Source organism: Arabidopsis lyrata (assembly GCF_000004255.2).
Source record: "Arabidopsis lyrata subsp. lyrata unplaced genomic scaffold ARALYscaffold_4, whole genome shotgun sequence".
In the NCBI taxonomy this organism is placed as follows: Eukaryota; Viridiplantae; Streptophyta; class Magnoliopsida; order Brassicales; family Brassicaceae; genus Arabidopsis; species Arabidopsis lyrata.
The window spans coordinates 20,551,545-20,572,676 of record NW_003302552.1 but is presented as its reverse complement, the minus strand read 5'-3'; the positions used below and the strand labels follow the sequence as shown (position 1 = coordinate 20,572,676).

Here is a 21,132-nt window from a genome sequence, read left to right as displayed (position 1 = left end):
CGTTTTTATTATGACCTCTGATCAACCAATATGCTACAAGATTTAAGCATTTGCTATATGTATTGTCCTCTATAGTTTACAACTGATCATGTGACTCTATATCACTCACTCAGCTCTGCTTTTGTGTCTGAACCGGTTAATTTGGTCAAATTAAACCGGTTTTTGGGTTTTAACAAGTAAAACCAGTTATACCGGACCTTTGGCTAAGTTAAAGAGTCATTTCATATCTGATAATAATCTCCTCAAATGTCAAATTTTTACGAAATTGATTGGCCATCGAGAGAGAAGCTTCATTGACAAAAAGAGGCCTATTGCCGGAATTGAAGAAATTCCGGTGACATTCCGGTGCGTATAATGCTCAAAGCCGTTCAGATCTTGGGTTGGTCATCAGGGTTAACCATCTCACAGAGATTGACCAAGACTCGCAAGTCCTCTAGCGTCTCTTTCATATCTACATCTCTCAATCTCTCCACTTTCTCCTCTGTCACTTCGATCTCTCCTCGAAAAATCTTCTCTTTTAACCCAACTCGAATGTCTTCCTCACTTCCCGGGTCTGACCCAGTTGCAAATTCTCCGACTTTCGTCTCTGTTCAATCAGCTGTGAGTCTCTAATTCATCACCTGGAAAGATCTTATCTTTAAGGTTTTAGGTCCCTTCATTGGTGTTTTTGGTTGTTATTGTAGGGAGATGTTCGTAAGATAAAGTTCTGTCAATGGTGTGGAGGACCAACCAAGCATGAGATACCTGCCGGTGAAGAGAAATTGAGAGCTATTTGCACACATTGCGGCAAAATCGCATATCAGAATCCTAAGATGGTACTGTATTTTGATATCTACCAACAACTTTTGTTTTCTGTGTCAATCATGAATGTTTGATTAATGTGAAATTGCAGGTTGTAGGTTGCCTTATCGAGCATGAAGAAAAAGTTTTACTTTGCAAGCGTAACATTCAACCTTCACATGGTTTATGGTAATATACAAATCAAGAACATTTCTTCTCTTTGTCTTGAGAACATATTTTGAGTTTTTCTTCTAGTGTTGTGTGTTAAGTTATGTGAATGATAGATGGATCTTTTGAGTACATAGGACTCTTCCTGCTGGCTATCTAGAAGTTGGAGAGTCAGCTGCACAAGGAGCAATGAGGGAAACTTGGGAAGAAGCAGGAGCCTCTGTGGAAGTTATTTCACCTTTTGCGCAACTCGATATTCCTCTTATTGGCCAAGTAAATATACATACAAAACATCCCTAGTTTTCTTTCTTCATATTATTGATTCTTATATAGCTCTGTTTATTTTGGAGCAGACGTATGTTATATTCTTAGCCAAACTGAAGAACCCGCATTTCGCGCCTGGTCCCGAATCATTGGAGTGTCGTCTTTTTGCACTAGATGAGATACCGTTTGATTCCTTGGCTTTTTCATCTATATATGTTACCTTAAATTTGGTATGAATATGGACAGAGAAGATTCTCATACCCTCCAGTCTCCATTCACTAGATTTCTAAGAAAACATATTTGCTTTTTTTTGGTTTTGTATTTGCAGTACTTGGAAGACCTGAAAAAGGGGAAACTAAAGTTTCACTATGGTACGATAAATAAAAGGTAGGTTCCAATTGATATCTCCCCGCATGTAGAGTGATTGCTGAGGTACTAATTTATTTCACTTATGGTTTAATGTGACTAATTATGTGCTTTGTTCTTTCTCAGGCCTGGAAGTAGTCCTTCAGATATTCGTGCCTTTAGTCTTGATTACCATCTGCAGCCGTGACTCGAGGTTTGGTAATCCTTCCCCTCTACATAGATGTACTGGATTGTATGAGTCTAGTAAAAAACCTCAGATGGTGAATCCTTTAGGAGAAAATGTTCTTTTATAATTGGTTATCTTCATGGAGACTTTGTCCTTATGAAAGCTAATTTGAGAGCTTTTCTGAACAGTTTACAGAAGCAGCTTCTGGATTTGCTTGGTTCTCCATGTCGAGTCTTGTCATTTCGCAACTCGTTGTTACGAAAAGAAAAGGAAAGATGAAGTTGCTTATGTGAGAGATTCCGTGGAAAGATGAGAAACAACACCGAAGAAGATAATTTGGACAGACTTTCGTTTTGTATTTGTGGTGGAGAAATAGGTTTGGATGACTTTTAGGTATCTCATGTCAGATGTTATGGCTAAACAATGTATCTTTTCTGGTTTCAGTTGCCTCAAATGTAAAAAGAAAAATTCAGGTGTGGATGCAACACATTTTGATCAATCTTTGTGTAATTAAGTCACGTGTTACTGTTACTTCAAGGTCTTCAGTGAAAGAAAGAGAAATCAAAAAGAGGATATATTTTATTCAAACCAGAAATTACTTATAGGGAACACAAGAATAGAGACAATTCCAGGTCCTATTGGCACATGTAAATGCATCAATCAAACAAACTGAAATAGAAAAAGATAGCAGCAATACAAAGATACTTCAAACAAACGAACTGAGATTGAAGGAACCAATCATGTTTGCGATAGCAGAACTCATATCTAGCTCAAGCTGGAGCTTCTGAAGTTCAAGCTGTTGCCTCAAAGCTGGATCTTCCACTTGCTCTGTTGTTGCAGCTACTTGTTCCGTCTGCTCAGTCTCCAAACCCTGAACAGGAAGAGATTCAGGGGTCGGTATCTTTCCTTCATCACTCGTCCCACACTTCTCAGCAGAAGGAGCCACTGGCTTAGGCTTATTCACAGCACATGAAGCATGAATATGATAGTTACAAGCATAACAGTTATAAGACCAAAACCTACCATCCATAGCCATATTACAAAGATTGCAAACAAACTGATTCGCGTAACCAAACTGAGTAAAAGGCATAGCAGGAGCACTGTTGTAGACAAGAAGTAGACTGTGGAGAGGATGAGACTCATGAACCAAGACCTGAGGCAGGTGTGCGCATTGAACATGGAGGTCAAAGTCACACAAAGGACAACAGTAAGAGAACCCTTTACCTCCAGTGCAGCCACAGGCTCTGCAGAGGAAGATACCGGCGCTGTAAGTTGTGTAAGGGACTAGAGTCAAGTGGTGGAGACCAGCGTGAGAAGGATGTAGCATCCCACGCACTGCGTTACCACATTGCTCATGAAGATTGAAGTCACATGTAGAACAGATATATGCGGTTTCGGAATCAGAGATGGCTGATTCGCAACCTGAGCAGATTACTAAAGAATCTGAGCTTCCATGTGGCTGAATCTGTTGGAGTTTTAGAGAGTGTGGATGGCTGAAATGTTTGTACTCCATTGATCACTACTTGGAGTTTGTCTCTTTTTGATTTAGCAATCTTGTGTGTTTAGGAGTTTGGATCACACTCTGCATATAAGGTTTCTCTGACTTTGAATTGTTCCAAGTCTAAGTTGTTTTGATTGGTTAAAAATTTGGTTTTCGTAATGGGAAATTAGTAGTTTTTGGATGATGATAAAAGTTGGAAGGAAACAGCGCTGAACTTAAGAAAGTCAACTACTTGAACTTTGACCAACGAAGTCGTCGTATCTCTCTCTATAACTCTCGTTTGTTTATTACTCTTTTGTTATCATGTCTACTTATTTGGTGTAATCATTGGATGCCTACGAGTAATTAATTAAATAGCAACAAAATAAATTTTTTAAAAATCTTTGAAATTTGATGGATTCACTGGCATAATTTTTCTTTAGTAGGATTTTTCTGTTTTCTTATAGTCTTTGTTTTGTTTTTATAACCCAATAGGCCAATATCCAAGATTATTTGATTTTCTAAATGATCTTTTTTCTTAAAATGATCAAAAACACAAATTTGTAGACAGCACATTATACCCATCCAAGTTGCAACCCAAACAAAATAACATTAATGTTGCACCAAACCAGACTAGTGGATATATGGAGTTCAACGTTACTATTTTTTTTTGGTGTTAAAACGTTACTGTTATTGGCTTATGTAAATATATTATACCGTGGTCGTAAAAGGGTTAATGGTTTGTCTAAAATTAAAACCAAATCAATAAAAAAAAAGTGAATCATTAGGTTAGTAAACATTATTGGGGACAGTTACTTAACTAACAAACTTTACGTTAATAATTTTTGGTGGTTTCAGCTAAATAGTCTAAAAATTGATAATACGACAGCCATACCTAATTAGACTAGTTTATCCCCACCATGTATTTTATAAACAAACCATCATCAATCACCAAATTTATAGTTATACCCACACTCTAGCCGTCTTGACTCTTATTGTATCTTTTTTATTTATTAAATTACGAGACATAATATAAGCTCCAAACCATTCCTAGACAAAATAGAAATTCAAATTTGATAGGGGACATAGAGTGAAAAAAAAAAGAAGTTACGTGAATATTAAAACATGAAACGACGTACTGTTATTATTATTTTTTAAATTAAAACAGATGTGATATGTAAAAGCTAAAATCTATACAACTAAACAAAACCATATAATTAAAAGCGTATCCATACTTCATAACCACATAAGAATGAATAATTAGTTCTCTTCCCTCTTTATTATTTGGCATTCACTGTTTATTTATTCAATGTTTTATCTCTCTTTTTTTACTTCTTTCTTCTTCAAACACGAGAACACAACTTTAATAATGAAAATTAAATCAGATTTTTTTCTGCCGAGAACCGAAGAGCAAAACCAATGATTTGTGTAGTTCACCTATGACAATAGTGCTTTTGATTTGGCGAAGATGATGAGATTTACCATTGATAAGGGAAGTTTTTGTTTTGTTTTCTTGCGAAAGTTGGTTAAGTTTCTGCAGTAAAAAATAATGGTAATTGATGGTGGTTTTGATTTGACGATGATGAGATTTACCGTTGATGATGGTAACAATGATATTGTTTGTGGCGGTAAGTATAGAAAGAAGAAGATGAAAGAAGAACTGAGAAGGTGTGATGGCTAAAAGCTGTATTGTGGTGATGATGATAATATCTGTTGCGGTAATTACGGGGGAGAAATGGATGGTGTCGTGAAGTTAGAACAAACAGAGTGGTGGGCTGAGACAGATATTAAAACTGAATTTGTCAATTGTAGTTTAGATTAGGGTAATTAATCGATGAAAAGAGAGGAATCATCGGCGTCATTGGCACATTTTCTGGGTTTGATTTTTCTATATTTATCGATAACTGGAGTAACACATATTATTTTTATTGTTATCATGTTAACATCGTTATACACGTTAATATAAATAGTATCTATATATCTACTATTTTACCATAAATATTTTCTATGATAATATAAACTTTATCATATCAATTATAAATTTATTTCGATACAATATGTTTTAAAACGATATATTTATAAACTTATTGATATATATTTTGTTATCGTGTTAAACCAATAGATAATCATTTAACACATCATATATTTTTACTCAAATATTTGACGGACAATCTATTCAGAATCAAATAAGAAACGTCGGTAACTATTTTATTATAGTGTTAACTAATTTGTTATATGTGGAGAGGTATTTTTGTCTAACTTACCGAAGTTGAAAAGAGAAAACTAATAATATAAAAACCATGGATATATTCTTTAACTTTTTGGTCAATTGTGATTTTAAATTAATATAGTCCTAATTAAAACTGCTCGTAGTAGAAATAGCGTATTGAAACCAAGGTGCAAATAACGTAAAGAATTATGGTTGGAAATTGAAATAATTAGTCATCACATTCACATCGTTGGGTTTCATTTATTTTGCACCAGTTGCAGTGAGCATCGTGGAGAAAAACAGTTCACATGCTTTTTGCTAAAAAAGTTGAAACATCAATAAATTACTACTATTATTTTACAGTAACTAGTAACTAACTTACAGAAAAAATAGATTGAATACAATTTTAGAATTTATCTTATTTTATCAATCATATTTTATAGCCCAATTTATTCATCTAAAGTTCAAGTACTGTCTAAACCTTTCTCGAAACGAAATTGAAACTAGAAAACATCCACCAATATATAAGATGCAAGAGCAGCAAACGCCAATTAAGTCTTCAATCCATCTACACACACATGTTCACACACCCAATACATAGAGCTATGTTCATTATCATCATGTACAATGTACATAAACATATACATGCAAATGCTGATCAACAGACTTACTTATCACATGCAGCAAACTGATCAGCAGGTGCACTTATCTCACCCTCAACATCACCACTACCACCACTAGAGCTGGTTTGTCCAAGCAAACTACTTATTGAACGTGCCTTTACCATCCCAAGCTTCACTCTCTTCTTCTTCACTTCCACCACCACTGCTTTTTTCTCGCCGCCACGACCACCACCACTCTTGTTCATGCTTCTTACTCTTCCTTTACCGAGATGATGCTCACAAAGAGAATAACCAACAAGCGTTTGCTGACAACATCTCCATCCTCTACCGTTAACGCGGCTGCACCGTGATCCTTCCTCTAACGCACCACCATTCTTTTTCCCTTTCTTTTTCCCTTTATTACCGCCTCCACCGCCACTAGCTTCTTCATCTTCCTCATCTTCGTAATCCTCAAAGTTTATAAAGCCTCTTCTCTTCCTCAAAGACGCAACCTTTTCGTTCTTCTCGACAACTATCATATATATTTTATCCAAAGGTGAATGGTGCAACCAAAACACAAAGGCTTAAGTTCACCAAATACATATATTGATCAAGCACTATGCATACCTTGTGTTGAAGAGTCGGACTCTCCTCGGAGATTAGCATTCTTGCTGCGATTGTTTGAAGCAAGAGAAGGACAAAGAATTTAATCAGATTTTTTATAAAGAGATGAAAGCGATCTATATTATGAGTGCAAGAAAAAATAACAATTAATCAATAATGATAATAATAGAGCACACACACAAGGTAAGGGTCGATATGGGACCATTCGTATAAGAGTATCCCATGCTAACGTGCACCGTCATGAGGTGTGCATGTTTAGAGATGAGTATTATTGTGTTACTCTTCCCTAACTACTCCATGTATATATTCCCAAATGTTTACAGTGTGAGAAGAGTAACGGTTATAAAACCATAAGAAAAGGATTAGATCCAACCTGATCATTCATATATCTTCAAAACATTACAATTCACATATAAGGAAAATCTTTATAGCTCTAAAAGAGTTTTGATTTTGATCCAGTTTCAGTACTGTTGGGTTTTTCGAAGCTTGGATCTTAAATAATTAGTAATTACACCACGCAAAGTTATATATGAGAGAAGAGAAGGAAATTGTAAGAAGAAATCTTTATCGAATTATCGCATACCTGCCCGATGCATCAGTACGACTCATCACCTCTACATCACCATCACGACCATTATCATCCTTATAGAAAAACAAAACATAACAAAAGAGAACGAAATTGAACATTTCTTGTAATAAGATCTGCAGATGAGAACTGTTATTCTCCATGGTGTAAAATTGAACCAATTATTCCCACACAACCAAATAGGTAGTAAAAAAAAAAAAAAAAAAAAAGAGTCAAGTGCGGTCTTCAGACACAACACAAACTTGCACCCAAAAATCCAAATTTTTAATAATCTATCGATAAAAATGAATTAAATGTTTTAAATTGGTCAATACTAAAAGCTTACCAAAGCCTCGACCTCCTTCTTCTTCATCAAATCTCTTTGAATCAGCCGATCAGAAATCGGAGACGGCGGCGGAAGCGAAAGGTGAAGAGAACCAAAACCTTCACCTCCGTCTCTATAACCACCGCGAAAGTATCTCGCGGTGGCCGTCGGTGAGCGGTTAAAGTAGAGATCTGATAGAGGAACTGGTAATAGAGACGCAAGAGGAAGAGGCACTTGTCGTTTCCGGATCCTCATCGGGAGATATAGCAAAAAGATTCTTCCTTCTTTTCTTTTCTGCTCTTTCTCTCTTCAAATCTTTCGATTTTGTTTTTTGGGATCTTTGCACCAAAGAAGGACTGTAGTATAAACCCAGATATTAAGAGAGTAATCTTTTTTTTTTGTTTTTGGTTACACGGACTTGGGAAAAAATAAAGGAGAAGGCTTTGTGGGTGGTGTTGTGTTCTTGTTGTGAGCTCTTTTTCTCTCTCTCTATCTCTAACTCTCTTTTTTTGTTTTTTTTTTTTGTTTTGTTGCACCCAAAAAGCAAGTTAGTAGTAAATTCTTTAACAAAAAAAAAGTTAGTAGTAAATTGAGAGAGGAAGAGCCCGTAGGAATGACTAATATTTTCAATAAGTTATGAATCTGTTTATTGAAAGTAATTGATAACATGTCTGATTAGTAATACAAAACGATAAAATTATTTTAAGATTGATGCAAAACAGAATAGCTAAAAAATAACGATAAGATGTAAAAGTAAAAGATAATATGTTTATGTATTAAATATATTGTTATTTTATTTTATTTCTTATAGTTGTTTGTTAACAACTAAAATGGTAAAAGATCATGCATATTTAAGTGGTCATTAAGATTGAGTTTTTGAAATTATAATGAGTCATATACTATAATAATATACTATATAGAGACACATGTACATGACAATTTTTTACATAACCATTTCTTGTCAAAATAGCCTCACGTATGAAAAGATTTGGGATATAATTTGGTATCGACAACTCACTCCAGTACTTTTAAACCATGTTACATATTTGTATAATGTGAGATGTAATAAATCTAATGAATTCATGTACACTTTAAACAAATGTTTGTGTATATATGAAACAGATTTGAAGATAAATAGTTAAAAACAATACATCTAGAAAGCAAAAGAAAAAAATTGGTAATTAACGTCCATGGCATATAAATTTCTTGAAAGTGAGGTGTGATTTGCGTTGAGTATTCTCATATTTTGAATGAAAAAAAAAGAAGAAGAGAATTATAGGAGGGAGGCACGTGGAGAGTGGATGGCGCATGTGCGGGGAAACCGGGAGAGAAGGTAATCGGTGACTCTCATCGTTGCCAGCTTGGACGAAAGAGAGAGAGGGAGTGGGTGAGGGGAGAAGTTTTATCCGTAGGCTTTCATTTGTGGGTCCTTTTAACATGTCATCATTTCATAACGACCCCTGATGTTCCATTTTCTTCCATTTTCACCCTTTTTTTTTTTTTTTTTTTTTCGTCATCTGATGGATTATATTAATCTCAAAGGATAATAGAAATTTACAAAAATTAACCGGACTTTGTGGCCTAGTGGTAAAGGGGTCACAACTGTGACTTCCGCCACCAGGGTTCGAGGCACGACCACTGGCAGGTTTACATAGAGGAATTGTCAGCCTCGTAGGATTAATCCTTGGACCTAGGAAGTCTTTGGAAGACCCGCGGTTATTAAAAAAAAAAAAGAAATTTACAAAAATTATTGAGACATAGCAAAGAGAACTGCTACACTAAGCACCTTAATGGGAAGGACTTTTACAAAAAATTACTCTCAACAAAGAGCAGCAATAGGAGCAATACCAAAAGCATAGACAGAGGATTACACTCTCTCATTTTCGAACAAAGTATTGAGCCAAAACGGATGCCACGAAGCTACATAGGACTGCAGCCTACACTCCGAGGTTACACTTTTCGCGATGAGACTAGCTCCTCTGTTCTGTTTGTTGATGAAGAATCCACCACCAATCTCCAATCCTGAAATAGCCCCAGGGCTCTCCAAATTTCACCTGCATGATATCTGAAGGAAGGCCAAGCATTTGGTCTCTCCGACTCCTCACACGCAAAAATAACCTGGTTTAAGTGGTGGCTATTGATGCTTTCAATCGCCCAAATCAGACAGAGTAATTTGGCCTCATCCTTAGCGATGACGTTTGAAAAAGCTCTTCGGCTGTGAAGCAAAACAATACCATGTTCATCCCTTAAAACCCAAGCACCACCTGCCAAAGAATTTCTTCTCGACCAAGCAACACCTACATTACATTTCAACCAACCATGGGAGGGGGCAGTCCAAGCAAATACACTCTCCACAGAAACTACAGATGCAGAAGTCTCTTCTTCCTGACTGGTGGACATAGAAGAGTCCTCTCTTTGAACAATCTGGGCCAAAAACCATTCCTACACATCAGATTTGATTTTCTGAACAGATTCTAAAACTGTGAATCTTTTCCCTTCAAAGAAAAAGAGGTTCATGTTTTTCTAGATTCTCCAAATGATCTAAGGAAAACTTTTCCTTAACCATTTTTTTATTAATTCGTTTGTTTTGATTTCTAATACATTACCTCATACAATACAAATATAAGCATATATGATGTGTCTTTTTGTCATGTGAAACCTGTAAACATGTGTTTATCAATGGAGATAAATAATTATCAAAGGGAAAAATACCAATTAAATGCTGAACTTTTTCATTACGTCGTTTTTAATCCCCAACTTTGCCTGAAACGATTTAAATGCTAAACTTTCTTTGACTTTCCATTTAAATGCCAAACTTTGTTTGACTTTGTCATTTAAGACCCGACGTTAAGTCGATTAACGGAACAATTAAACGCTGATTAAATACCGTTAACAGTTCCTCTTAAATTAAAACGATGCCGTTTTAATACACATAAACGACGTCGTTTTTTGAATTTACAAAACCCCAATCAAACTCATTTGCCCTAAATCAAAAAATCTCCAAACCCATAACCCTAGAAATCGAAAGCTTCAGATTTCTTTCATTCTCTTCTGGGATTTTCTCATTCTCTTTTGGATTCATTCTTGTGATTCTCTCAACTTGTTATAATGAGTTCAAGTTCTATAACATCGAACGTTGTCGGAGTCCGTGGTGTGCTGTCGAAGTGTAATCAATTTCTAGGGTTATGAATTTGGGGATTTTTTGATTTGGGGCAAATGAAATCGAATTTGGGTTTTGTAAATTGAAAAAACGACGTGTTGATGTATGTTAGAAACAACATTGTTTTAATTCAATCTAGCTGTTAACGGCATTTAATCAGCGTTTAATTATTCCGTTAATCGACTTAACGTCGGGTCTTAAATGGCAAAGTCAAACAAAATTTGGCATTTAAATGGAAAGTCAAAGAAAGTTCAGCATTTAAATCGTTTCAGCAAAAGTTGGAGATTAAAAACGACGTAATGAAAAAGTTCAACATTTAATTTGTATTTTTCCCCATTATCAAATTTTAAGTACTAACAATAATAATAATAAATGAGGTGTCAAAAAAAAAAAAAAAATAATAATAATAAAAAATGAGAGGAACGACAATGTTGCACTTGCACTCTCTCCATTGAAATTGGTGGGATTGGGCTGGCATGTCAGATTAAGCCGAAAACGGCTAATAGTTTTTTCTTAAATTTGTTCACCTTCTTTTTGGGCTAGCATGTCACATTAAGCCGTGTAGGTGTAGGTGTAGGTTAGAAATAATCCAGCTTAATGTTTTAACGTGCACCTTGTTCAGTCACATACTTTTCAATTTAATTCATGAATATGTTGTTGATAGAAGAATCGTCTATTGTGATTTTGTGTGTTAATACTTATAATTAATATTGTTGGTTGTGGGTGTTCAAAAAAACAAAAAAAAAAACAAAAAATATTGTTGGTTGTGAAATCGTTATGGAACCGTTCGATATTCAAATATTACAAAGAATTTTTGATTCCTGACTCATATATAAGAAAATCATAATTTATGATATGTTTTTTTTTTCAACAACTTTATTAGATTAACTTAAAAAAGTCAATTCTGAGGGATATTATGTTATATTAAGTGTATGATAGTTTATTAGTTAGAGCTATAAAAAATTAAAATAATTAATTACTGAAGATAGAGATAAATATTAGGTGTTGCATTTTTTATTTTATTTTATAATATGTGTGAAGAGTGTAAACATCTAACAATATGAAACCGAAGGAAAAGTGGATCGATCGACACTTTCTTTATATTAATATTGTTTATCATACTTCACATTCATAAAGAGTTGTTATGCAAAACAATAACAATGGTACTAGTATTTGTTATTTTTAGTCAAATGAATAATTAGTTTATGTAAAGTTATAAATTTTGTTAATTACATTTAATAAATTATCTCTATCTTTTTTTTTGATCAAACAATGAATTATCCCTATCTTTATTCAAATTTAACCAAGAAATTAATTATATTTTCACCAAATCAATATAAATAGATGTGATTCATTTTTTAAAAAAATTTAGGTAAAGAAAAAAAAAACTAATATAAATAAAAAAGCCAAAATTGTATATGCATCTGGTCAACTAATCCGGGCCGTCCGGTGAGAAGAAAGGTTATCTTCGCCGTGGAATATCGTCATTAGTGTACACCGGAGCACAGAGGATCGCGCCCTCTCTCCCTCTCTGGTTAAAATATAGAGCCCCCGATTGAAAAGATTTGATCGGTGAAAAATTCCCTTTGACGAATCGGACTTCCAAAAGCTCGCTGACGAGTTCTCAACAGTAACCTCGCCGGAGCTTATCGTCTAAAACCAATTCTTTTCCTTCTCCGTGGTCGTGATTGTTCAGCCTCTCTGTTCCAGACTTCTCTTACGCTTTCCTTGCAAATTCTGCCTCAATTTTGGATTAAAGGCAAGAGCTTGAGGGCTTTTCTCTAATCTTAATTGAGAATTGGGGGGTTTTTTTTCATACGGGGATTTTGCGATTTAGGGTTTCAGATTGGGGATTTTGTTACATCGAAAGGACTTTTGGAGATTGAATAATGGAGAATTCATAAACCGGCTCTGGAAATTTTCTGTAGGTAATCTCTCGTTTTCTTCTGCTGAGTTTAAATTTTGTTCTTTTATATTATACATTGACAGTGATTATTGAAATGGTTGAGTTTAATGGTATGTTTTAGTTTTGGTGTGTTCTTTATCCTTATGTTTATGGTTTTGTGTGTTAAATTGTTTGGTTCCATGTCATGCTCATTCGTCTAATTTTTATATAAGATAAGGTTTGATTGTGTTTTCTTTTCAAGCAGGATAACAAAGGAGTCCATTTTTTTTGTTAATTGATGGGTGAGGAAATATCTAGCACAGTGAACCTGGATTTGAATCTGGGTCTTGGCCCTGAGTTATTTCTCGAGCCAGCAACGAATTATGCTCGGTCTGATTGGGGTAATGGACCTGCTAGAGAATCCGAATCTCTGAGAAGGTTTAGAAGTCGGCACCGATCACGTTTCAGACGGATTGATATGCTTCCGGTTCTTGCTGAGACACATAGCCCGGGGATGGAATTGAGTCAATTGTTGATCACTTCTGCAAATGTAGTTGCTTTGCCAGCTGGTGGAGAAAGGGTCAGCGAGGACTCGAAAAAGTACGAGAATGGGAGCAAAGTGATGGAAGAAGACAATTTAGCAGAGGAGAAAAGAGATGTTGAGAAGAGCGTTGGCAGTGATGGGAGCTTTTTCGATTGTTATATATGTTTGGATTTGTCCAAGGATCCAGTAGTCACTAATTGTGGCCACCTTTACTGTTGGTCTTGCCTTTACCACTGGCTACAGGTTTCAGAGGCAAAGGAATGCCCGGTTTGCAAAGGGGAGGTATCCGTGAAAACAGTGACTCCAATCTATGGACGTGGCAAACAGAAAAGAGAATCTGAAGAGGTTTCAAATACCAAGATCCCTTCGAGACCCCAAGCGCGGCGCACGGAGAGTTTGAGGACTACACTTAACAGGTCAGGTTATATACCAACGGAAATGATTAGACATTTGCAGGATAGGCTTGAAAGGGAATCTAGTACAGGAGAAAGACACGCCAGACCATTTCTTAACCGGTTTATGACTTCGAGGGGAGTTAGAGCAGAGCAGAACCAGTCTAGTGAAGCATTCGTTGCACCTTCAGATGAGATTAACGATATTGATCTGATCTTAAACACTTCCCCTGAACATGAAGAGGAAAACGAAAACCTGAGGTCGTCACGTGCTTTGTCAATCCGGAGACAGTGGGCACAGAGACCCGGGAGGATGTCGTCGTTTACTTTGAGCTCTGCTGAAAGATTAGTGGATGCTTATTTGATAACACATGGATTGGGGAGGAACCAAGAGCAAAACAACAATCCTCCCGTTGGTGTTGAAGACAGGGATTCGTTTTCAAGCATAGTAGGTGTAATAAACTCGGAGAGTCAAGTTGATACTGCGGCTGAGATTGATTCAATGTTGACTGTATCGACATCTTCGTCAGTGAGAAGACATGAGAACAGTTCAAGGGTCTCTGATGTTGACAGTGCAGATTCTCGTCCACTGAGAAGGAGAAGGAGATTGGCTTAGAAGGAGCAGAAAGAGGAATCTAGGATATTCTGTAGTAGAAAGCAGCGATTTCTTTGTTTCGTTTAGTTATTTTTCTTGGGATTTTGGATTTTGGATTTTCGTTGTTTCAGTTTTATGCTAAAGATTAATAAATATATCAATTAGTCCAAACTTTTTGATCTGGTTAATCGAACATGAGCTCTCTTGTCGGTAGTGAGTACAGAGTTTTGACATGCTATAGACTATATAGGTAATGTTGTTGCTGAGAGGACAAAAACGTCGCTTTGGCCGAGTGGTTAAGGCGTTTGCCTGCTAAGTAAATGGGGTTTCCCCGCGAGAGTTCGAATCTCTCAGGCGACGAATTTTCTTTTTACATTTTTATCGACGCGGGGTGTGTAAGTGTGTAACCAACCTGTCCCGCGGTTCATGCAGGAGCTCGAGAGCCAATTAGGAAAGAAGCAAAACGTAGTTTTTTTTTTTATAAATAGATTGAAAAATAGAAGTTAAAAAAAAAAAAAAAATAGATTGAAAAATCTAATCTAAAAGTTTGTTAATTAAAATACAATCTGAAAACTAGTAAGTAGGCCTCGGCAAAATACCCGGAACCGAATATCCGAGCCGAAAAAACCGAAAAATACCCGAACCGAACCCGAATCCGATTTTTAAAAATATCCGAATGGGTCCTAACCTCCTACCCGAAAAAAACCCGAACCGCACCCGAACCGCACCCGAACCGAATCTAATACCCGAATGTACCCGAATACAAATATACACCTAAAAATATTAGTTATATTTATATTTATAATACCCAAAATACCTAAAATTACAATCATAAATCCGAATATATTAGGTATTTTTGAGTAATTCGGATACATTTAGATATATTTGGTTAAAAAGTAACTAATGATGTAGTTTTCTTTTGGGTAATTTTAGTATTTTTAGATATTTTTGGTTATATTTGGGTAAAAAGTAACCAATGTATTTTCGAGAAATCGGGTATTTCGGTTAGATTTGGGTATATATGAGTTAAAAACCCGAACCCGACCCGAACCCGAAAATATTTAGAGTATTTTTGGTTATTTTTGGGTATTTTGCTTTTTTTTATTAAAATACCCGAACCGACCCGAACCCGAACCGAATTTTTAGAATACCCGAATGGGTTTTGAGCCCCTACCCGAATAAATCCGATACCAGAAAAAAAGAACCAAACCCGAACGGGTACCCGAATGCCCAGGCCTACAAGTAGTAAGAATATATTTGATGGTTGGATAAGGAAAAAAAGGATCAAAAAAGGTAACGAACTTGGTGAATCTATCTATCTAGAGCAAACGTCAATAACTTGTCGTAGTACCTTGTTTAATTTCCTATCTTGGTAAATCCGCGTTTCTTTCATAAGGAAATCCGCGTTTCTCTTTTCTTCAATTTCTTCGTCCTCGTCTGAAATCTGAAAGCAAAAACCTCCATAACTCCAATCACCACGCCTGCAAATTTCTTCCCAGGTAGATTCCTCCTTCTCTCGGTCTTAAATCAAGTTTGTTCTGAATCGAGAAAATACCACGAGCTAAGGAATTGAGATATATCTGGTTTTGCGTTCTATTTCTTCGTTCCTGGGGGTTTGATCTAAATCGCAAGACGAATATTGTGACGATTTTTATTTGTGATCTTGCTTTGCTTTGAATTTCTATGCAGAGGAATCAACTCTAGATCAGTAGCTTATATGCGTTACTGATAATGGATAATCACGGTCCACGGTATCCATACCCTTACGGTCAGTACCCGTACCCTTACCCATACCCAGCTCCTTATAGACCTCCCAGTTCAGAGCCATACCCACCACCCCCTACCAATCAATACAATGCCCCTTATTATCCTTACCCACCACCGCCTTACGCAACACCACCACCACAACCACCATATGCATCACCACCGCCTCATCAACACACTTCGGGTTCGCATTCTGGCCCATTAGACTATAGCCACAATCCACAACCATCATCTCACGCCGCTCCTCCAGAGTATCACCGACATTCTTTCGACTACCAACCTTCTCCTTACCCTTATTCTGGTCATCAACCGCAAGCTAACTTCGGTGCTTATGGTCCGCCTCCTCACTATTCGTCGTATCAAGAGCCAGCTCAATACCCCCCACCTGAAACTAAACCGCAAGAGCCTCCTCCGCAAACTCAAGGTTATCCAGAGTATCGTAGGCAAGATTGTCTCAGCTCCGGGGGAACAGGTCATGATAATGTAAGCAATTCTGGATCTTCTTATCCTCCTGTGGATGAACTTCTAGGTGGTCTGCACATTTCTACTAACCAACCAGGCCCCTCAGTTCCACAGTTATCTTCCCTCCCTTCGAACTCTTGGCAAAGCCGCCCTGGGGACTTGTATGGTTACCCTAACAGCTCGTTTCCAAGTAACTCTCATTTGCCACACTTAGGGAGAGTAGATTCGTCAAGTTCTTATACTCCTAGCTATGCATCTACCGAATCGCCACATAGTGCAGATATGCAGATGACGCTGTTTGGTAAAGGGTCTTTGAAGGTCCTGTTGTTGCATGGGAATTTGGATATTTGGATCTATCATGCAAAAAATCTCCCTAACATGGATATGTTCCATAAGACATTGGGTGATATGTTTGGAAGATTGCCAGGAAAAATTGAAGGGCAGCTTAGTAGTAAGATTACCAGTGACCCTTACGTTTCTGTATCAGTTGCAGGTGCTGTGATTGGAAGAACATATGTCATGAGTAACAGCGAAAATCCTGTTTGGATGCAACATTTTTATGTTCCTGTTGCTCATCATGCTGCAGAAGTTCATTTTGTTGTTAAAGACAGTGATGTTGTGGGTTCACAGCTAATAGGGTTGGTTACAATCCCGGTGGAACAGATATACTCAGGTGCCAAAATTGAAGGAACTTATCCGATTCTAAACAGTAATGGGAAGCCTTGTAAACCAGGGGCAAATTTATCATTATCGATCCAGTATACTCCTATGGAAAAACTCAGTGTTTATCATCATGGAGTTGGGGCAGGTCCTGATTACCAAGGGGTACCTGGAACATATTTTCCACTTAGAAAAGGCGGAACTGTGAGATTGTATCAAGATGCACATGTCCCAGAAGGGATGCTACCTGGTATAAGACTGGACAATGGAATGTCTTATGAACATGGGAAGTGTTGGCATGATATGTTTGATGCCATACGCCAGGCAAGGCGTTTAATTTATATCACAGGTTGGTCAGTGTGGCACAAAGTTAGGCTGGTTCGTGATAAATTAGGTCCGGCATCCGAATGTACTCTTGGGGAGCTCCTAAGATCAAAGTCCCAAGAAGGCGTGAGAGTCCTCCTTTTGATTTGGGATGACCCAACTTCACGTAGCATCTTGGGTTATAAAACAGTAAGTTACACACACCCTTGCCTGCCCTTTCTTTTCGTTTGTGTTCTTTGTTTCCTGATTAATATATCGTATCTATTTCATATTTAGTGTGTGGAAGTCGGAATATATTTAGATTTTCATTAATCGATAGCCTTTGGTTTTATGACATATCTTCATTTATATATTAACAATTTTTCTTGTAATCATTAAGTCATATGAGTTTAAAATTCAGTATTACATTGGAAAGCCTGATTCATGTAGTAACTACAACTGCATTTTTGAGGTATATGTCTCATATTAATTTAACTTTTGACTCAACTTATTAACTTGAAAGGATGGGGTTATGGCAACTCATGATGAGGAGACACGACGTTTTTTTAAGCACTCCTCAGTTCAAGTCTTGCTTTGCCCCCGAAATGCTGGAAAGCGACATAGTTGGGTCAAGCAGAGGGTAGAGTACCACTTTCTTTTTACTTTTTCTATTTTCCAAACTAGGAATCGAGCTTCTAATTTAATTTTTGTCTATCAGGAAGTTGGGACAATCTATACACATCATCAAAAAAACGTAATAGTAGATGCTGATGCTGGTGGTAACAGAAGGAAAATCGTAGCTTTTGTCGGTGGGCTTGATCTGTGTGATGGCCGATATGACACTCCTCAACATCCGTTGTTCAGGACACTACAGACAGTTCATAAAGATGATTTTCACAACCCCACTTTTACGGTACAGTTTCTTAATGTCAACTTTCTGTTTAGAATCTTGTGTAGCTTTCTTGGCAATTACTTAGCAAGCAATTACCTTGAACAGTAGGTAAGAGCCTATTTTTATGGAAACGTGATATTTAACTTGTTTGAATGGTATTGTTTGACATTTATTCTTTAGTCTTTGTTCTGGCTTCATTTGGTTTCTAAAGGAGTATGCAAAGAATTCGCTAATTTCTAATCAATTCAATAGACGTGCTTTCGTTGTGTCATATAAAACCAGATAGCTGAATTTTGGTTGAGATCTTGTATTCCAAAGTTATTTCAGTTTTTTTGTTTGTCTTTTCACAATCTTGCATAGCTCCCCTGGTGGATTTTGTCATTTGTAAACATCAAGAATTGTTGAGCTCTTACATTAATGACCATCTGGTACCCAATCTTTTTATTCTGAAAAGGATTGTACTTAAAATATGTTATCATTTCAACAGGGAAATCTTTCAGGATGTCCAAGAGAGCCGTGGCATGACTTACACAGTAAGATCGATGGCCCGGCTGCGTATGATGTTCTGACCAACTTCGAGGAGAGATGGTTGAAGGCTGCGAAGCCTAGCGGGATCAAGAAGTTTAAGACTTCCTATGACGATGCATTGTTAAGGATTGATAGGATTCCAGATATATTAGGAGTTTCTGATACTCCTACTGTTAGTGAGAACGATCCTGAGGCTTGGCATGTTCAGGTATGAACATCAAAACTGTTACTGAATGACCAGAGATGTTGAGTATTTTATGAAGCCATGATTTATCATGCGAATTTTGAAATTTGGTCCAAAAATATTGTCCTGGAAATTATTTCATTATAGTGGGAATATAATTGTGGTTCATATTTTGCAACCTAAGCTAATGTTCTTCTGGTTTGATACAGATTTTCCGTTCAATCGATTCAAACTCTGTGAAAGGTTTCCCAAAGGATCCAAAAGATGCTACATGCAAGGTGACTTAAAAATTCGAAGGAATCTTTAGCTATCATTATGTTTGGGGGTCTAAAACATGTCAGAAAACTAATCGCGAAAAGGTTTTTGTTTTGGATAGAACTTGGTGTGTGGGAAGAACGTGTTAATTGATATGAGCATACACACAGCGTATGTCAAAGCCATTCGTGCAGCCCAACACTTCATCTATATTGAGAATCAGTATTTCATTGGGTCTTCCTACAACTGGAATGCGCATAAGGACATAGGTTTGGTCATATGTCTCTGCTTGTTAATTTCTAGAATACAAGAAACTTAAGTTTGTTCCTAGAGTAATGAATTTTTGTCGTAGGATACGCTGTTTTGTCACATGTTATGACATCTATGTAATTATTCTTGTCAACTTTAGGTTTAGGTTTATTATTTGTGTCAGTTTCCGGTTTTTATTATTATTTGGCATTTGGCATTCTATTTGAGTTGTATTGGCTCTTAACATTGTTATACAACATTGGTTTGTAGGTGCGAATAATTTGATTCCTATGGAAATTGCTTTGAAGATAGCTGAAAAGATCAGGGCAAATGAACGGTTTGCTGCTTATATTGTCATCCCGATGTGGCCAGAAGGTGTTCCAACCGGCGCTGCTACACAGAGGATTCTATATTGGCAGGTATTTCTGAGTAAAACTTTTGGCGTGGTTGTCTAAGCCAAAATCCTCCTTACATTTCTCAAACCAGAAATCACAAAACTAAGTAGAGATATGTTCTTTATACATGATGGATCCATATATCATCAATATGATTGAACTATTTAGAAGTAAGATATATGTATGTAAGATTCATGTTTGTTACATGAGTTCTGTCTGGGTATTTGGAGATTAGATTATGCAACTGAATGTCAGTGTTATCATCTTCGCAGCACAAGACAATGCAGATGATGTATGAGACTATCTACAAGGCGTTAGTGGAGACAGGGCTTGAAGGAGCATTCTCCCCACAAGATTACCTCAATTTCTTCTGTCTTGGGAACAGAGAAATGGTGGATGGAATCGATAACTCAGGAACAGGGAGTCCAAGCAATGCAAACACTCCTCAGGTAACTAAACGCCGAGAATGCCTGCTGCTTAAATTTCTCATGTTTTTGAAACGAGGAGTCCCGGTGGTGTTGCAGGCGTTGAGTCGGAAAAGCAGAAGATTTATGGTCTATGTTCACTCAAAAGGGATGGTAGTTGATGATGAATACGTATTGATTGGATCTGCAAACATAAACCAACGATCAATGGAAGGCACAAGAGATACAGAGATTGCAATGGGAGCTTACCAGCCTCAACATACATGGGCAAGGAAACATTCTGGTCCTCGGGGTCAGGTAAATCCCGCTAACCATGCAAAGATGAACCAAATACGAGTTCATGTTTCAGTTCTAGAATTTGGATCATTGGCTTTCTCTTGTTCCTCTGCAGATCTATGGATACAGAATGTCGCTTTGGGCAGAGCATATGGCAACATTAGATGACTGTTTCACCCAACCGGAAAGTATAGAATGTGTAAGGAAAGTGAGAACAATGGGAGAGAGGAACTGGAAACAGTTTGCGGCTGAAGAAGTCTCAGACATGAGAGGACATTTGTTAAAGTATCCAGTGGAAGTTGATCGGAAAGGTAAAGTCCGACCACTTCCCGGGAGTGAGACTTTCCCAGACGTCGGAGGTAACATTGTCGGATCGTTCATAGCCATTCAGGAGAATCTAACCATTTGATAATAAGGAAGCAGTGGCACACTTTTGAGATTTTTTTGTGTGGAGGGAGATTTGATTAATTTGATAAACTTTGCACATTATTTATTGTGTATAAAGTGGTGCTTATAAAAAAATGAATAAAGATGTTAATAGGTTGGCTGATATATATTATTACACTCTAAATCTATTTATAAATTTTCCTACCATGTTTGTGTTCATCAACTAT

At 36.9% G+C, this 21,132-nt stretch overlaps 5 protein-coding genes and 1 non-coding gene across 9 annotated transcripts; 4 read left to right on the top strand and 2 right to left on the bottom strand.

Annotated features, from left to right (window-relative positions):
* The first annotated feature begins 77 nt into the window (after nucleotides 1–77).
* LOC9316033 (nudix hydrolase 23, chloroplastic) lies at nucleotides 78–2,275 on the top strand. Its single transcript, XM_021028971.1, has 8 exons — nucleotides 78–600; nucleotides 684–815; nucleotides 893–969; nucleotides 1,086–1,221; nucleotides 1,302–1,442; nucleotides 1,541–1,599; nucleotides 1,705–1,771; nucleotides 1,933–2,275. The coding sequence occupies exons 1-7, from the start codon at nucleotides 355–357 to the stop codon at nucleotides 1,763–1,765; spliced, it is 852 nt and encodes a 283-aa protein (XP_020884630.1). The 5' UTR covers nucleotides 78–354; the 3' UTR covers nucleotides 1,766–1,771; nucleotides 1,933–2,275.
* Nucleotides 2,276–2,293: 18 nt separating this feature from the next.
* On the bottom strand, nucleotides 2,294–3,409 carry LOC9316032. Its single transcript, XM_021028972.1, has one exon. The coding sequence runs from the start codon at nucleotides 3,255–3,257 to the stop codon at nucleotides 2,451–2,453; it is 807 nt and encodes a 268-aa protein (XP_020884631.1). The 5' UTR covers nucleotides 3,258–3,409; the 3' UTR covers nucleotides 2,294–2,450.
* A 2,524-nt stretch (nucleotides 3,410–5,933) lies between these two features.
* On the bottom strand, nucleotides 5,934–8,106 carry LOC9317885. The gene is made up of 4 exons (XM_021029833.1): nucleotides 7,571–8,106; nucleotides 7,243–7,301; nucleotides 6,663–6,706; nucleotides 5,934–6,567 (listed from the first exon to the last, which is right to left on the bottom strand). The coding sequence occupies exons 1-4, from the start codon at nucleotides 7,802–7,804 to the stop codon at nucleotides 6,101–6,103; spliced, it is 804 nt and encodes a 267-aa protein (XP_020885492.1). The 5' UTR covers nucleotides 7,805–8,106; the 3' UTR covers nucleotides 5,934–6,100.
* A 4,054-nt stretch (nucleotides 8,107–12,160) lies between these two features.
* LOC9317884 lies at nucleotides 12,161–14,296 on the top strand. Of its 2 annotated transcripts, none has more exons than XM_021029392.1 (2): nucleotides 12,161–12,633; nucleotides 12,860–14,296. In XM_021029392.1, the coding sequence occupies exon 2, from the start codon at nucleotides 12,893–12,895 to the stop codon at nucleotides 14,144–14,146; it is 1,254 nt and encodes a 417-aa protein (XP_020885051.1). In that variant the 5' UTR covers nucleotides 12,161–12,633; nucleotides 12,860–12,892; the 3' UTR covers nucleotides 14,147–14,296. The 2 variants fall into 2 exon arrangements, with proteins under 2 accessions (XP_020885051.1, XP_020885050.1); XM_021029391.1 differs by having other exon boundaries at nucleotides 12,162–12,637.
* Nucleotides 14,297–14,403: 107 nt separating this feature from the next.
* Nucleotides 14,404–14,485, top strand: TRNAS-GCU. The gene has a single exon. It is a non-coding gene; the product is annotated as a tRNA-Ser (tRNA).
* A 924-nt stretch (nucleotides 14,486–15,409) lies between these two features.
* Nucleotides 15,410–21,072, top strand: LOC9317883 (phospholipase D beta 1). 3 transcript variants are annotated; one of them, XM_002881771.2, is made up of 11 exons: nucleotides 15,413–15,624; nucleotides 15,815–17,524; nucleotides 17,838–17,954; nucleotides 18,033–18,227; nucleotides 18,694–18,942; nucleotides 19,128–19,196; nucleotides 19,295–19,442; nucleotides 19,693–19,841; nucleotides 20,090–20,266; nucleotides 20,342–20,539; nucleotides 20,634–21,072. In XM_002881771.2, exons 2-11 carry the CDS (start codon nucleotides 15,857–15,859, stop codon nucleotides 20,925–20,927), a joined length of 3,264 nt encoding a protein of 1,087 aa, XP_002881817.1. In that variant the 5' UTR covers nucleotides 15,413–15,624; nucleotides 15,815–15,856; the 3' UTR covers nucleotides 20,928–21,072. The 3 variants fall into 3 exon arrangements, with proteins under 3 accessions (XP_020885777.1, XP_020885778.1, XP_002881817.1); XM_021030118.1 differs by having other exon boundaries at nucleotides 15,410–15,624; nucleotides 20,090–20,539; nucleotides 20,634–21,068; XM_021030119.1 differs by having other exon boundaries at nucleotides 15,410–17,524; nucleotides 20,090–20,539; nucleotides 20,634–21,068.
* Nucleotides 21,073–21,132: the final 60 nt, after the last annotated feature.

Excerpts from the sequence above, each read along its gene's own strand:
- LOC9316033 (XM_021028971.1), top strand. The coding sequence starts at position 355 with ATGCTCAAAGCCGTTCAGATCTTGGGTTGGTCATCAGGGTTAACCATC. Across the intron at positions 816-892 it reads CATATCAGAATCCTAAGATG|GTTGTAGGTTGCCTTATCGA; the intron begins GTACTGTATTTT and ends GTGAAATTGCAG. Across the intron at positions 970-1,085 it reads CAACCTTCACATGGTTTATG|GACTCTTCCTGCTGGCTATC; the intron begins GTAATATACAAA and ends TTGAGTACATAG.
- LOC9316032 (XM_021028972.1), bottom strand. The coding sequence starts at position 3,257 with ATGGAGTACAAACATTTCAGCCATCCACACTCTCTAAAACTCCAACAG.
- LOC9317885 (XM_021029833.1), bottom strand. The coding sequence starts at position 7,804 with ATGAGGATCCGGAAACGACAAGTGCCTCTTCCTCTTGCGTCTCTATTA. Across the intron at positions 7,302-7,570 it reads AGAAGGAGGTCGAGGCTTTG|GATGATAATGGTCGTGATGG; the intron begins GTAAGCTTTTAG and ends TTTTTCTATAAG. Across the intron at positions 6,568-6,662 it reads GTCCGACTCTTCAACACAAG|TTGTCGAGAAGAACGAAAAG; the intron begins GTATGCATAGTG and ends TATATATGATAG.
- LOC9317884 (XM_021029392.1), top strand. The coding sequence starts at position 12,893 with ATGGGTGAGGAAATATCTAGCACAGTGAACCTGGATTTGAATCTGGGT.
- LOC9317883 (XM_021030118.1), top strand. The coding sequence starts at position 15,857 with ATGGATAATCACGGTCCACGGTATCCATACCCTTACGGTCAGTACCCG. Across the intron at positions 17,955-18,032 it reads ATAGTTGGGTCAAGCAGAGG|GAAGTTGGGACAATCTATAC; the intron begins GTAGAGTACCAC and ends TTTGTCTATCAG. Across the intron at positions 19,443-19,692 it reads GAATGCGCATAAGGACATAG|GTGCGAATAATTTGATTCCT; the intron begins GTTTGGTCATAT and ends ATTGGTTTGTAG.